Source organism: Rattus norvegicus, chromosome 14, assembly GCF_021556685.1.
Source record: "Rattus norvegicus strain SHRSP/BbbUtx chromosome 14, alternate assembly SHRSP_T2T, whole genome shotgun sequence".
In the NCBI taxonomy this organism is placed as follows: Eukaryota; Metazoa; Chordata; class Mammalia; order Rodentia; family Muridae; genus Rattus; species Rattus norvegicus.
The window spans coordinates 40,906,386-40,921,140 of NC_141547.1; the positions used below are offsets into that span (position 1 = coordinate 40,906,386).

The 14,755-nt window shown below is 47.2% G+C and overlaps 1 protein-coding gene across 1 annotated transcript; it reads right to left on the bottom strand.

Moving 5' to 3' along the window:
* Nucleotides 1-5,051: 5,051 nt before the first annotated feature.
* On the bottom strand, nucleotides 5,052-9,624 carry Shisa3 (shisa family member 3). The gene is made up of 2 exons (NM_001109087.2): nucleotides 8,828-9,624; nucleotides 5,052-6,449 (listed from the first exon to the last, which is right to left on the bottom strand). The coding sequence occupies exons 1-2, from the start codon at nucleotides 9,102-9,104 to the stop codon at nucleotides 6,010-6,012; spliced, it is 717 nt and encodes a 238-aa protein (NP_001102557.1). The 5' UTR covers nucleotides 9,105-9,624; the 3' UTR covers nucleotides 5,052-6,009.
* Between the last annotated feature and the right edge of the window lie 5,131 nt (nucleotides 9,625-14,755).

A 14,755-nucleotide genomic window follows, 5' to 3' on the forward strand; every position in this document is an offset into this window, starting at 1 on the left:
AATGCAATTCAAAAAACTGTCAGGATAATTTCACTAATAATGAATATCTAATTGCAATTTCTAAGTCACCAGGTATGTAAATATATGTTAACACTTTGCTCCCTCAAAAAACTTAACATACCTGTAAATTTGAAGTTTTCTAAACATATATGAGATTTAAAAAGTAAATTGATACCAGCTAAATGTAATGTATCAGATTCCTGGTTGAAACTGTATATATTTTAGGAAGCCTTTTAGTTATTACAGTTTAGGGAATCCCTTCCCGGCCCCCCTCTGTGGGTTCAAATCAATCTGATAATGTAATATACAGTTCCTCTCACTTAAAAAAAAAAAAAAGGAATAAGCAGGTGGAAAAAAAATAGAGGAAACAATCTATCCATTTGGACAATTCAGACTATAATCGGTAGGCTTTGGATGGATAATAAATTTTAGAGCAAAATTACTCTGTTAGATTTGTTTCCTTATGCATATGATAAAATGACTGCAGAGCCCAGGCAGTGGTTTGGGTCCATGTGTTAAAGACTCAGTCCACAGGTTGGCAGTACTGGGAGGTAGGACCTAGGGGAAGATGTTTGGAGACAGGCCCTCAAAGAGTGGAACCCTGGCCCTTCCTCAATCCTGCTTTTCCCCTGTGCTCATAACAATGAAGCTTTGCTTCCTCCACAGTCCTGCTCTGATACGCTGACTTATCATGAGCCCCAAGCAAACAGCTTCCAAAACTGTGAACCTAAATGAACCTTTTTTATATATTATGATGTTCAGCCTCACCTATTTTGTGACAGTGCTGGAAAACTGACTAATGGCCACCTTAGCACCCCACAGGTTGGAGCAATAATGGGCAGTGACAGGAATTTGGCCACTTATCATGAGTCATCAAAGCATCATTTTCACTTCTCCATCCCCCGTCAGTGATACATGCTGTCCCACAGCAATTGGCCTTTCATTTTCGCTCTAGGGTTTTCTCCTGCCCTCTATACATACCATTAGTTTCTACCTGGATCCCTCCCAACTCGAGTGCAGCTGATCTGGGAGGGTGGTTCTTCTTAAGAGGACAATCCAAAGCAACAAGCTACTGTTACCGCTCCCATCTTAAAAAAAGAAAAGAGCAAGAAGCAAATGGCCAAGAGACTCTTCTAAGCAAGAGCCAGAAAAAAAAAAAAAACAGTCACAAACTCTCAGAAGCCAGCTCCCCTCTGGTGTCTTCCACCTCTCATATGTAACGGGGGAATGTGCATCATACAATGTTTCTTTGTGTGTTCTCATAATTTGGCACGAGCTTCATATTTGTTAGGACCCCTGATGCTATAGGGTATGTAAGACACAATGTAACTAGTTACTTTCCCCCCACTGGATTTTCTGAGAAATATGTTGGGTTGTTTTCCTAAGAAACTTGGGCCTTCTAGGCTAATATAAAGAACATAGAGTTGCAAAGCTGACCTCCTAGGACCCAAACCTCTCTCCTATCCTGTCTGCTGTCCCGGAACATGCTGTTTAACCTACCTCGACTTCTCCATCTGTAAGACAAGCATGGGACAGCCCTATGTCAGAGGAAGGACCGCCTGAAAACTCAGCAGCATAGTGTGGAAAGGTCTTGAGAAATGCATGACGTTTAATAAATCTAATCATGAGGATGACCACACTTCAGAGATACAGAGTTCCAGTTGTGACAATCATCCTGACTCGAGGATGCTGAGACTCCAGTTCTTTGTGAAGACAGTGAAATGCTCAGCCAGAGAACTTGCTACTGTGTCCTGTGGTGGTGGCACATGGTGAGCATGTCCTCAGAGATTTCAAATGATGTCATCCCCCATGTTTAGTTGTCCAAGAATGAAGATATGGTCAGTCCACAGTCCCTTATAAAATATTCCAAGGCTGCCACTGGCGTTTAATATATTTGGAAAATATGAAATACCTCAGAACAATTGGTCTTTGCCTCCAGGTACAAACTGGGTAGCTGGCAATTGAAAGGAAAATTTTCTTGTCAGAATAGTTTAGCTAATAATGAATGTCTAATTGCAAATTTTAAATAACCAGGTATTTCATATATATTAACACTTTGCCTTTCTTAATATCTTAACTTGCAGTGTTGATGATGTTCAAGACTCACACTCTGAGGGGTTGGGGATTTAGCTCAGTGGTAGAGCGCTTGCCTAGCAAGCGCGAGGCCCTGTGTTCGGTCCCCAGCTCTGGAAAAAAAAAAAAAGACTCACACTCCGTCCCTGGCTCTTATCTTCATAGACCTCTAATTACTCTCCTATACTGCCCCCCGCCACGAGTCTTCCTCACTCAAACCGTCCACGTGGTTTTCCTAGCTCATGCCCCACAGCAGGCTCTCTGTGTGACTCCATGCATCCTATATGACCGTCATGGCCACAGTTAGGAAGTGCCCTGAGGACTAGGTTATGGACTCATCTTCTTCTACCTGACTGGGAGCTCCCTGGGAGAAGGAAGGATATCAAGTCTCCGTGTTTTTCTTTTTGCATGTATATGTGTGATATTTATACATATGTGTATGTGTGTTTGTAGGGGGTGCCACATTTGTGTGTGGACGCTGTACACGGAAGCCTGAAGCTTATTATCAGGAGTCTCCTTGATTGCTCTCTACCTTATTCATTGAGGCAGGGTTCCTCAGTTGAACCTAGAGCTCACTGATTTCACTGAGGCAGGGTTCCTCAGTTGAACCTAGAGCTCATTGATTTAGTTAGTCTCACTAGCCGGCTTGCCAGAGAGCTCCTGTCTTCGACTTCATAGGGAAGTTTGAAATACAAAGTGGCTGCCATACTCATTCAGCACTCATGTGCGTACTAAGGATCCGAACTCAAGCCCTCAGACTTGTATGAGTACGTTATCCGCTCAGCTACGTTCCCGGCCCCAACAGTGCTGCTTCTTCTAAAGCACCTGCAACATCCCATCTCAGACACCAATTTCCTTATCCCAGCTAGAAATGGTGAGTAGGGACCTCTGGGATCAGAATTGCATTTAATTCCACTTGGAGTTTTCAACCCCACACAGGGCCAGACCCAGACGTGAGGAATGTGATTCAAAGGCTTGTTGAAAGAGACATGTCTAAAAATTACCATGAGATGGCTTTATTATGTTATGGTCATAAATAGTATTAGCAGCCACTTAGCTTCCAAAGAGAAGGCCTGTACAAACTTACATTCTGTGTCACCAAGTACGTGAGTGTATGATTTGATTCGATGTCACCGAGTGCCACATTACAATAAATTACGTACACAGCGCCATCCTAGTTTTCAATACTGTATGGCCAGCTGACTGGTTGGAGAATCCCACAGCAGCAGGGAGATCTAGAGGTGAACACTCCATGAATCACTGGTCATCAGTGTGCCTAAAGAATGCATCCTGTCCTCCACAGCAGCAGGAAAAAGAAAACACAGCTACAGACAAACTCGAATCCTGCTTCGCTTGGCAAGGGGCATTCCGTACTCTGTGGAACTGGGCATGGCAGGCTGACATTGGCACAGTCACCTCTCTGTGAGTACTTCATAGTCTACTGAAGCTTCTCTCTCTCTTTCTCTCTCTCTCTCTCTCTCTCTCTCTCTCTCTCTCTTTCTCTTTCCCTCCCTCTCTCTCTTTCCCTCCCTCTCTCTCTCTCTCTCTCTTTCTCTCTTTCCCTCCCTCTCTCTCTCTTTCCCTCTCTCTCTCTCTCTCTCTCTCTCTCTCTCTCTCTCTCTCTCTCTCTCTCTCTTTCTCTCCCCTCTTCCCCTCCCACTCCCTCACTCTCACTCCCTCTGGCTCTTGTTCTTGCTCTCTCCCTCTCTTTCCCCCTCATTAGCACAATGGATGGGTTTATTATAATTACAGGTATATTGCCCGTAATCCATTTTTCGACAGTTAAAGAGAATACAAAATAAGAAACATTCATTCATTGCACTCAGAAGGGCCAAGAATCGGCACATTAAATCAGGGTATGACATCACACTGCCATAACCCCAGTATGGGGGTGCAGAGATACTGAAGCAGCAAGGTCATGAGTTCTAGACCAGCCTTGCTATGTACGGACAGACACCCTGTCTCAAAAAGAAACTAAACAAATTTTAAAGCGGGTGTCATCCTGGTACTCAAGTCATCCTGTACATACCAACTCCAGTGTTAACTTGCTGTACAGAGTTGAACACTTTAGTCTCTTCATTCCCAATCTGTGAGATGGCCATTATAGTACCTCTGAGTTGCTTGGCAGACCGGATAAGGTAACACATGACTGCTCAGCACTGTGCTTAGCTCGTGTTAGAACAGAGATCTGGGAGGAAGTTAACTTCAAAGTGTCAAAGAAACGGTACAGAGCTCCTACAACCAGGATGGGGATCCAGCTGTGTGGGTTCGAGCACAGCCTCACACATCGGTTCTTTTCATCCAGCAGTCTCTTTAGTTGTTTTGGTGTAATCTTGAATGCTTGAGAGAAATGTGGGAGAAAGAGGCAACTAGAAGTTGGCATCGCTCTGGCTTCCTGGCACAGGAGTAATGCTCTCCCACTGGTTTTCCTCAACTGGAAAACAAGGAAGCCAATTAACTCTCCTAGGGCAGAATTCTACCTCTGTGGACTTGGGACAGAGCTACTGACGGTGATATATGACAGAACGAATTCCTGTAACTGGACTCTCCAAGTGCACCAATGGTGGTGGGTAAGTGTGAAAGGGACGGGGCATGTGAATGAAACGGGAAACGAATTGATAATGGATTGCCTGAGGAGGGTTGGCCTGAGCCCACAGTAGGGCAAGACTGAGCCCACAGTAGGGCAAGACTAGCAATGTCATATCTTCTATGTATAACAAAAACCCAGAATGTCCTACAAAAAAATGTCCGGATGCTCAAACTCTACGGGTCAAGTGACATGTGAGGACCGCAGAGAGACTGTTTTCTAAGGACTCTGTAAAAACTGACCTCTGCTGCTTTCCAAAGTCCTGAGGAAGCCAATGTTCCCCTTAATTTCGAAAGATGGAGTGTGGGATAAAAATATATCCTTTTATTAGATAGCAAAAGAAATGTCACTACGAGTATAAAATAAAGAATTCTGATTTGAAAACCTCAAATAGAGTTCAGGAAACCAGATAAATTTATTTATTTTTTCTTGCCTGGTCCTTACGGTAGTCACCAGACATCAAACACAGAGGCACATAAAGTGTGGAATACTGACTGCTTAACACTAATGGCCCTCCTTGACTTTGAGCAAAGTTACAGTGTGACTTCTAAATAATTAGTACTGCCAATGTGGTAAGTAAATTAAATTACAAATCTTCACGTTTATATATAATTCTTTATACAAATAAATGTTTTAAGACCCAATCGTCCAACTTAAACACTAATATTGCTGGACAAAAAGTCTGCAATAAATATTCCCTCAGGTTGGTGGGGGAGGTGATTTTTACCCAGATCTGTGTTACAACGAATGACTGAGTATATATTTAAAACTTTAAGCTTCCCATGCGGTTACTGAAACCTTGTATTTTGGAAAGAGAAAACTCGTACTTAAAACAAAATTTGTTATTAATTTAAGAAGTAAATGTTCTCATCATACTAATATTACTTATGGTTAGATTGCTCCAAACGTTTTAAATACGTGGTTCACTGGCCCTTCGAGTTTACGTAACAGTTAATTTTTAAGTGAACCTTTATAATTACAGTTAAGTGTATGTCCTTCCTTATTTCTGCGTATATTTGTGCTACTTCAACACAGGAAAACGAACACAGGGTGCTTTTCTACGAAGGACGGCTGATATTTTCTTTCAACTTACAAACTGAGCATCAAGCTGCTGAATATTTTAACAAGAGGTGACTATGTTGTCACATTCGCCATGATTGCCAGGTCAGACCTCCTGTAATCGTAGCCAGGAACCTCAAGACCAGAAAGTGCTTCATCTTCCTGGACCTTCCTTTCATGAGCATGATGGGTTACCACAAATTTCCTCAGAAGTGAGAGTGGCTTGGCTGAGACAGCGACGCTCCGCCTGGCTGCCGCTCGCTGCATGGCCTAGCCACAGCCACTGCCCATCAACTAGAACTGAAATCTGGACAGCTCTTCCCAGGTAACGGGGGCTCCTGCTGGAGAGGGTATGCAAAATACTGGGGTGACACCAGGAAACCGGATGGTTGGGTTAGGTGTATGGTGTGGCCGGTGGTGTAAGGTGGGGGCGATGAGGGTACCAAGCAGTTTGGCTCAGCCCTGGCGAAAGAGAACCTTCGGACAGACCCCCCCGTGGAGCTGGAACTAGTGGCCGTGCTGGACTGCCTGGAAGCGGTTCTGAGGCTGGTGGAGGTGAGGATCATGGGCAAGGTCTCTGTCTGATAGCTTCGGAGTGAGAAGCGGATGGGTTGCTGGGAGGGCTCCTTGGGCCTCAAGCAGGTGCAGCAATAGATCGCCACTAAAGAGCCCAAAATGATGAAGGCAATGAAGATGGAGCCGACGATCAGGAAGGGGACGTAGACAGGCTCTAAAAGGCAAAAACAGACATATACAGATACTGGGTAAGAGTCACTCAAACCCCAGCCTCTGCTTCAGCATCTTAGAGACGGGAGGCAGAGGGAATGTTACGGTGACAGCTCTCAGCTCTGCTTCTTGGAGCGTGTGACTAGCAGCTTCCAAAGTACAAACCACGGTGATGGGGTGCTCTTGATGTTCCTAGCAGGGAGGGAGCAAACGGGTGCTGTAGGCTCTGTTAGCAATTAGCCATCACACTGAACATCTGGAAGTCCGAAAGCCTGTTGTCCTCTTTGTGGACTGAAGGGAGAGGGTGAGTTTAGGGGGTCACCATGCATGTGCATTGAAATCTGGCTTTTAGGAGTTTGATCACGGTGAGTCACTTAAAGGCCTAACCCATCTCCTAGACTGACGATCCATCTGCTGTCCACACGTTTCCAGTGTAAGCAATGAGAACCAGGCTGGTTGAATGAAACCCCAGGGTGTTCTACAGCTCTAGAAGGAGCAGGAGAAGGCAATCTGCAGTGAGCCTCAATTTACTGTGTCTCCTACCCTCTCGCAAATCACCAGTCCTGACTCCAGATGTCATACCCCTGTGCCTACAGTCTCACCCACAGAAAAAGCAACGTGTAGTTCTCACTATTAGTGACCCAGACTTTTTTCTAAGCACATCCCCAAGGCAGAGCAAACTTGTTTGCTTCCAACTCTAAAAGGCAGAGAGAAATAAGAGTTTCTTTTCCACGGGTATCTGGGCAGCTGTCTTGGTCTCTTCCCTGTGTAAAAGAGCCACACTGAGATGTAGTCTCTGACTTATGGGCAGCAGACAAGACACCTGGGTTTACTGAGGCCCTTAAGCCTGGTTTTCTGTATCAGATTCAACTTTGATCATAGAGGCCTTGTGAGATAGAAACTCCCTCTTATCAGATATAAATACATATCTTTCCCAAAGACTCAGCCATGGAGTGACAGGAAGCAGCTACCCCTGGGCTGCTAACTATGAGTTCTTCAGCACTCCTCATGCCCCCCATGTGAGTATCAGTGTTGTATAGGGCCAGGTGAAGTTGGCCTGCACTCCCTGTGCACTGAGCCAAACAGTTGTGTGTTAGTTTCATCAATAAACCGACTCTTTGATGGCAGTGTGCCCATTTTAAATTCGAGACGTGCCCCAGTATAGTTAAGTCACTGGAGGTTAAACTGCTGGCAGGAGACAAAGCCACTATCCATCTGGTTTGGCCTGATCTCAGACTCAGTAAGTGGGAAGAGTGCTCCAATCCTCTGGTCTTCCTTTTGGATGACAACCTCCTCCCCAGCCAGGAGGTAGGCTTAGCCCTGCCTAAAGGAGCAGAGAAGTTTGGTTTTCTAGCAGGCTAAGATAGCCCAGAGTTCCTGCTTTCTACTACATAGTCTACTACTTCCTGAATCCTCAGGGCTGGGCTTTCTAACACCCTCCCCTCCCCACCAAAATTAAACCCCAGAGGAAAACACAGGGATGCTGACCCCTCTTCTCTGGGTTGTCATTTGAAGGATGAGACTCAAATGACTGCTCTTGCTTCTCTCTCCCCACCTTTCTGAGGATCATAGTGTGCAGGCCCCAAGCAGCTGCTTCCCAGTCCTGGGGAGTCACAGGCCCTCAGCTCCGCACACTTCTCAAGTTTCCTGGCAGTAAAACCATCGCCTTGAGCTGTAAAAGGTTTCCCTGATGTTCCAATTCAAGTGGAAAACTTTTTTTCAAGGTGTAAATTTCCTCAGCTGGGGTTCTGATTTATTCCCCTCTTAAGTGAGCAAGTGGACAAGTGAGCGGAAATTTGACCCGTGTTTTCCGACGTGAGAAAAAGGGGCCCCAAGGAAGCCCTATGACCCTGAATTTTAAATCCTCACCTCGAAGACTTGGGTGTTTCTGAAAAGCGTGACAATAGGGGGTGGGCTAGAGAGGGTAATTGGATGCAGAGAATTGAAAGGAATTTGGAAGGGTGACGAAATGCTACTACTCGACAAAAGAAAATAAAGGGGTGAAAAATCAGCCTGCGGGTCTGTACTTGGGCTCTTGATCAGAGTCGTGTTCCCTGGTACCGGCACTTCCGGAGCTCCCCATATGACCAGAGCGCCCAGGAAACCTAACCTAGCTCCCGCTGTCTTCCCCAGAAGCACCGGGTGTCCCGCCAGTCCTGAAGTTCCTGCGAACCATTGCAAACTTTCCCTAGGGCGGAACCGTGGGGACCACGTGCAGCTGGGATCCAAACTGCAAAGCGATAGGACCCCTGACCTGAAATACGATCACCCACTTTTTCCTGGATCCCCAGACCCAACGGGGTCCACTTTGCAGCCCGAGCTAATAAGGCCCGAGCTCTGTTGGGTGGGCGAGCCACGTCCGCCCAGGGATGCCGCACTTACGCGCGGTGATGCCAGGATGCTCCAGCTCTCCCCGGTCGTTGGTGCAGCCGCCCTGCTCCAACCTGGCGTCGGCTGCAGCGCAGCAGTAGCGCAGCGCACAAGAACCGCAGCAGATGGTGGCGTCCTGCGTGTCGAAGTCCTCGGGGCACTGGAACCCTTCGTGATAGTTGCCCTGCGCGTCCACCCAGCCGTGGCAGTATTCCCCAGGCTGCTGTGCGCCCGCCGGGCCCCAGCGCAGCAAGCCCACAAGCAGACAGAGCGCCAGCAGCGCCCCCATCGCCGCCCCCGCGCCCAGTGGCAGCTGGAGAGTCGGAGGGCGGAGCCGGGGCTCCGGGGACCACGGTTCCGCCTCCCCGAGGCACCACGCGGCCAGTTGACCTCCCGGTCAAGAACGCGCTCTCCTGGGTTAGCAGTGGCTGGGCAGGAGCCGTGGGCTGCGCTGCGGGCTCCACTGGCCGGAGGACAGCATGGTGCGCGAGGGAGAGGGGACCAGGGCTCGCGGGAGGCCACCACGGAGGCTGCCACAGAAGCAACGGCCGCCCTTAGCGGGGCTCATCGCGCTAGGGGCACCGGGGCCCGGGCCGCCTCCCACCCAGCTTTCCTTGCGGGCCGTCGAGCCCCAGGACAACCAACCCCAAGGCCGGGCGGTGTCCGGATCGTGGGTTGTCGCCGGGTACCGGGCAGAGCTGGGAGTTCAGCTTGGCTCTCCACGTGCAGGTCCCGGGGACCAGCGGCTAATTCCGCTCCGGCCGCTGACTGTCACGCAGGCCGGAGACAGCGGAGTCTCGGCCAAGTGCAGAGGGCCGGGGGTGGCTGACAGCCCTGCCTGGAGGCCGTCCCTTAAAAAGGCAGAGGGAGGAGGAGACACGGGGGTGAGGAGAGTCCGCCCTCCGGGGTCGCCGTGCGAGCTAATCACAGCCGGCGCGCCGCGGTGCGGTCCCCGACGCCCGCAGGTTCACGCGCGTCTCCCCTTCGCCCCCACCCACGGCGCTCCCCAGGGCCTTGGCGGTGACCCCGAGGGGACCAGCCCGCGCCCGCCACCTAGCTGTCACATAGCCAGGGAAAACCTGCAGAAGGATGAGGGAGGCTACCGTCCCGCCTCGGTCCACGGACGCCAGCTCGCGAGGGGGACTCGCTGCCGCGCTTGAGCTCCACGAGTTTCATTTAAAAACCAGCGCGGAGGCTGGAGTTTTCCAACTGTTCTGTGGGCTTCTGCCCAGACCCACTTTGTCTCTGGGCCGCCGATTCTGAGGATTCGTTGGATTCCGACAGCCTGATTTTTAGGCTCACCAACATTTGCACCTCACATCCACCCCCTCACCCCTCCTTCCCTGCGTCCAGGAGTTCACGCTCAGTCGCCTCCTTCCCGCACCGCTGAGCGGGCGCCGGGGAGGACCAGGGTCAGCTCTGGCAGCCGCACTTCAAAGGCCAGAATTTCGGTGTTCGCGCCCGCAAAGGAAATAAAAGAGCAGAATTAATGATAATCGAGTCTATCTGAACTTCTGTTCCGGCAAAGAAACACATTTATTTAAATGATGTGTCCCCTGTGGGCTGTTTGCAGGGCACGGCTCCTCCAGCCGAGGTAGAGCCTTGTGAAGCCAGAAACCTCAAGGCTTTATTTTTATTGCAACCTGCGTTTCCTCTCCGGGTTTATTGGTTCAGTCCGTGTGAGGACGTTCATCTTAGCCACACGGTTTGTCAAACTCTTTGAACACCCTGTCAGCGATTTAGATGTTAGCAAGTCTCATGAAACAAATGGAAGAACGTGTCAGAGCACCGCCAACACAAGTGTACGCGGTCAGAAGTATTTATTACACCCGCAGCTTGCCCACGGTCCCAGAGGCTTCTAGAAAAACTTCAGTGCTGAATAAAACGGTTTATTTTTAAGTATCTAAATTAAATTCCATTCCGGGTAAAGAACCACTTTCTAGCTTCAGATCCTAAATATCGAGATTATTATTTAATTATAAAAGTAAATACCCAACACTCCACGTGCTGAATAGCACTGTATAAAATTATAACTGCATTGCTCTACAATAGATGTTGGGGAGGGCAATAATAAGTTATCAAACTGCTAAGTAAAGCCAAATTACATTTAGGCAAAAGAATAACGGGTGTGTTTTCCTTAACTAAGAATTTAATTGAAGCATATGAAGGAAAGTATTTTAGCAAAAAATTCATACGCAATGGATTTTTATGTATAAAGGAAAAAATGCTGTCACCGGACTTTAAGGGTGCTTTTTTTTTTTTTAAACTCTAGTTTGTGGGCAGCAGGGTGGTTTCGTTTTGTTTTCAGGAAAAGATTTAAAACCACAGCAAATACAAGCTGCAAGGGTCATAATAAAATAATCAAACTCAAAGACACACTAACGCTTAATAACTTTTCCAGAGTCACACTGCTTAATATCTTTTTTTTTAAAGTTACGGTTTGAGGAATTTCATTACATCACAACTGTGTGAAACTGCACAGCAGCCACGGCCCCTCCATCAGTCAGCCCCCAGGGTCAAGTTCCTCCTTATCCAGCTGTTCTTTGATAGCGCTAATATTTTAAGGAGTGATTTGTTGGCACTTCCCTCCCATTAATTACATTTCTCTGTGCCACAGTGGGGCTCTTTTCCCTAGGACACTGGCTATAATTAATTTCCTCATTTAGAGCCCTTGTCTATTTGACTTGTTCAGAGGGCGTTCTGCTCACATCGAGTAGGATGATATTTGCTAATGGAAAACAAGCGAACTTCTAAATAAGTGGATACTCCATAAATCTGATAAGTGTGAACATTAAAACGAAGTCCTGGATCCAGACCACTTTCAGGCTACAATAGGCAGCCCCTCGGGCTAGGACGGGGATGGATAGGTGAGCGGTGCTTGTGATAAAACTTTACACATTGATAGCTTCTGACTTCAGACACAATGTTCTCAGAAAGATATTTGCCTCTTTGTAGGTTTACAGATATCTGCAGTTTCGAGGACTCAGCTTTTATTTTCATATTAAAGATTTAAAAGTCTCCAGAGACTCCCTTCCCAACACCTTTGGGAGAAAGTCCTGGAGAAAGATGATCAAAACTCGATACCCATGGTATCACGTATGGGTTTTAGAAATGTTACATTTCTCCCTGTCTTGATAACAAAAAGCCCCTATTTTTGGTGAATATCACAATCTTAAGAAATCACTTTCCCAGCCTATTCTCTCTTGAGGTCTCCAGGAAATTTCTGTAGGAAATGAGCTACTTGATATGATGTCTGGGATTTTCTTTAATAAACACCAGAAAGGGGGTAAGGGGGAGGGGAGGGAGAAGAAAAGAAGAAAAAACCCAGAGGAGCGGAGATGGCAGCAGGCTGACAATTTCAGCTGAGTAAAGGGACCTTGCATGGCAGAATTGCAATTCTGTTTTATGCAAAAATAAAAATCACACGCTTTCTCTGACGTCACTATCGATAGAACACAGGCCCTTAAGTTCTACCACCAGCCCCATAAATCATAAATCAGTGCTGTAGCCTCCTTTATCAAGCCTTGCTCCGCTTGCTTCTCCCTCTTTTATATTCTTCTGGATATAGTAAGGAGAGAGAGAGAGAGAGAGAGAGAGAGAGAGAGAGAGAGAAGGAGGAGGAGGAGGAGGAGGAGAAGGAGGAGGTGGAGGAGAAGGAGGAGGTGGAGGAAGAGGAGGAGGAGGAGGAGGAGGAGGAGGAGGAGGAGGAGGAGGAGGAGGAGGGAAGGAAGAAGAGCACAGCACAGAAAGGGCTGAGAAGCAAAATATGCTAAAGAAAGAGAAAGAAACTCCAAAGGGACACCTTTAAAATCAGGCTTGGACTGAGGAAGTTCTTGTAAGCCATGCGTTGCACCAAGAAACATAGTTGTAAAATCAAATAAGATTCGGAAGTGGGAAGATCTATGCCACCTTGGAACTTGTTCGATATTGTAACCAGATTGCTAAATCCCTTAAATCCCAGAATGCATGTTATCCAGAACCTTCTCTCTCTCTCTCTCTCTCTCTCTCTCTCTCTCTCTCTCTCTCTCTCTCTCTCTCTCTCTCTTCTTTTAAATCATCATTCCCTAAAATCATGACTAAAAAATAACAAAAGTGTTAGCAAAACAACAACCAATGGTTTCTGAACTCGCCCTCAAGTCTTTTTTCTGGAGTGGTTTGTTATCCCATTAACTCCTTTCCTGGTGACCTAATGAAATTCTTTTCTTGGGTCACTCGCTATAAATCCAATCCCAGGCCATTGTAGCCCTGAGTTAGCTGAGAGACATTTCTTTTTTGAGAGTTGCAGGGTCTCATACTTAACACTAAAGCATATAAAGGTCCCATGAAATAGAAAGTATTACTATTCTCGAATCCAGGAAACTGGTCCCCAGGGAGGTATTGCACAATCAGTTTCTTGTGATTGATTAAACATGTTTTTCCACCTGCCCAGAATATCTGGCAGCCTCAGTCTTGTCATTTATAAAAAAGAAGGGATTGGACACAATGCCCTGGAAGCAGAGTGAGAGTGAAGTACCTGGGGACCTTGTGAAAACACAGATTTGGGTCCAGGCCAGAGTCTGCACGTCTGAGGAGCTTGTGGGTGACGTGTTGAGGCTGAAGCTGCCGCATTGAGGACTGTTTCCTAAAGCTCTCCTGCTGTCCTCTGTCCTTGTACTGAGACTCGGGCAAAGTGAAGAACCCATACTGCGTGTTCACCTAAGTCCTGTCTCCTTTCTGGACCACTCTCTGGGCCCTGAATCTTAGTCCAACATTTTCTCCAATTGTTGGCCACAGAAACCACTTCCTGGCTATAGGAGACTCCGGGTGAAACTGGTCGATTGTGCACACACAGACCACAGTGTACAAACACAAGCAGGAGCAGCCTCCGTTGGGTAAGATGGATTCAAGGATTGGAAGAAAAGCCAGTGGCACCATTGTCTAGTCTTACCCTGTCTTACCCTTTCCCCACAGTGTAATTTCACGTTAGGGACATTAGTGTAACGTCTTCATTACTAATGCTGGGATGTAGGGGAGTAGATAGCACACAGCAGGAGTCTAGTAAGTGCTGAATGAATGAATGAATGAATGAATGAATGAATGAATGTACCCAGTACATGACTGCTTGAGAACTTTTGCAACTGAGTGTCAGGTTTTTGTGACGATGAAGAAACCAGAAAAGAACAGAGTGAGATTCCACGGTAGAGGTAATACCATCAATGCTTCATGGTTTAATTGAACTGTCCATTGTCACAGCACCTTCAGGAATGGAAAGTCATCAGCTCACCCTCCAGGGAGACAGTGATGGCCTTTGTCCAAGACCGTTGTGAACCTGGCAAAGCTAGGCAAGGCTAAGCTTAGGTGTGTGCCTCTCCTGGCCCCAAGAGAGATCTCTCCCCTTTACCTTCTAAAGGTCATTCTCTAAAACAATCCCCACCTTCTATCAGAAGACAGGCCACAAAGATGGTGAGAGCAGAGGCTCCAAACATCTGCTGTGAGATGGTGTCCCCTAGACATGACGTGGAAAATGAATTCATGAACTCTCAACCATACAATGACCCGAACAAGACCAGCATAATGACAGCACAAGCCAATGTGTCAATACAGACAAGGGAAATTCCACGCGGTCCCACCCCGAGATGGAGAGCTACGGGTGATCAACAGCCATTGAAAGAAGAAGTCTCCCCCATAGATGAGCCCCCCACTTAGGCTGCCTAATCCTAAGTGGTCAGCTCAAGACAGGCACAGACAACGAAAGCTAAGTCCATCCAGTCAGTCAAATACACGCGTCCATTCATGTTACAATAACAATTAAAGAGGAGGCCTTGACTTTATGGGGAAGCAGAGGAAGAGTTGAGGGGAGGGGGAAGAGAGGGAACTATGGCAGATGGACTGGCCATATAAAGTTTTTAAGGAAAAAATTTTAAAAAAAGCCTACCTTGAAGAAGGGCTGCTAAGATTTAG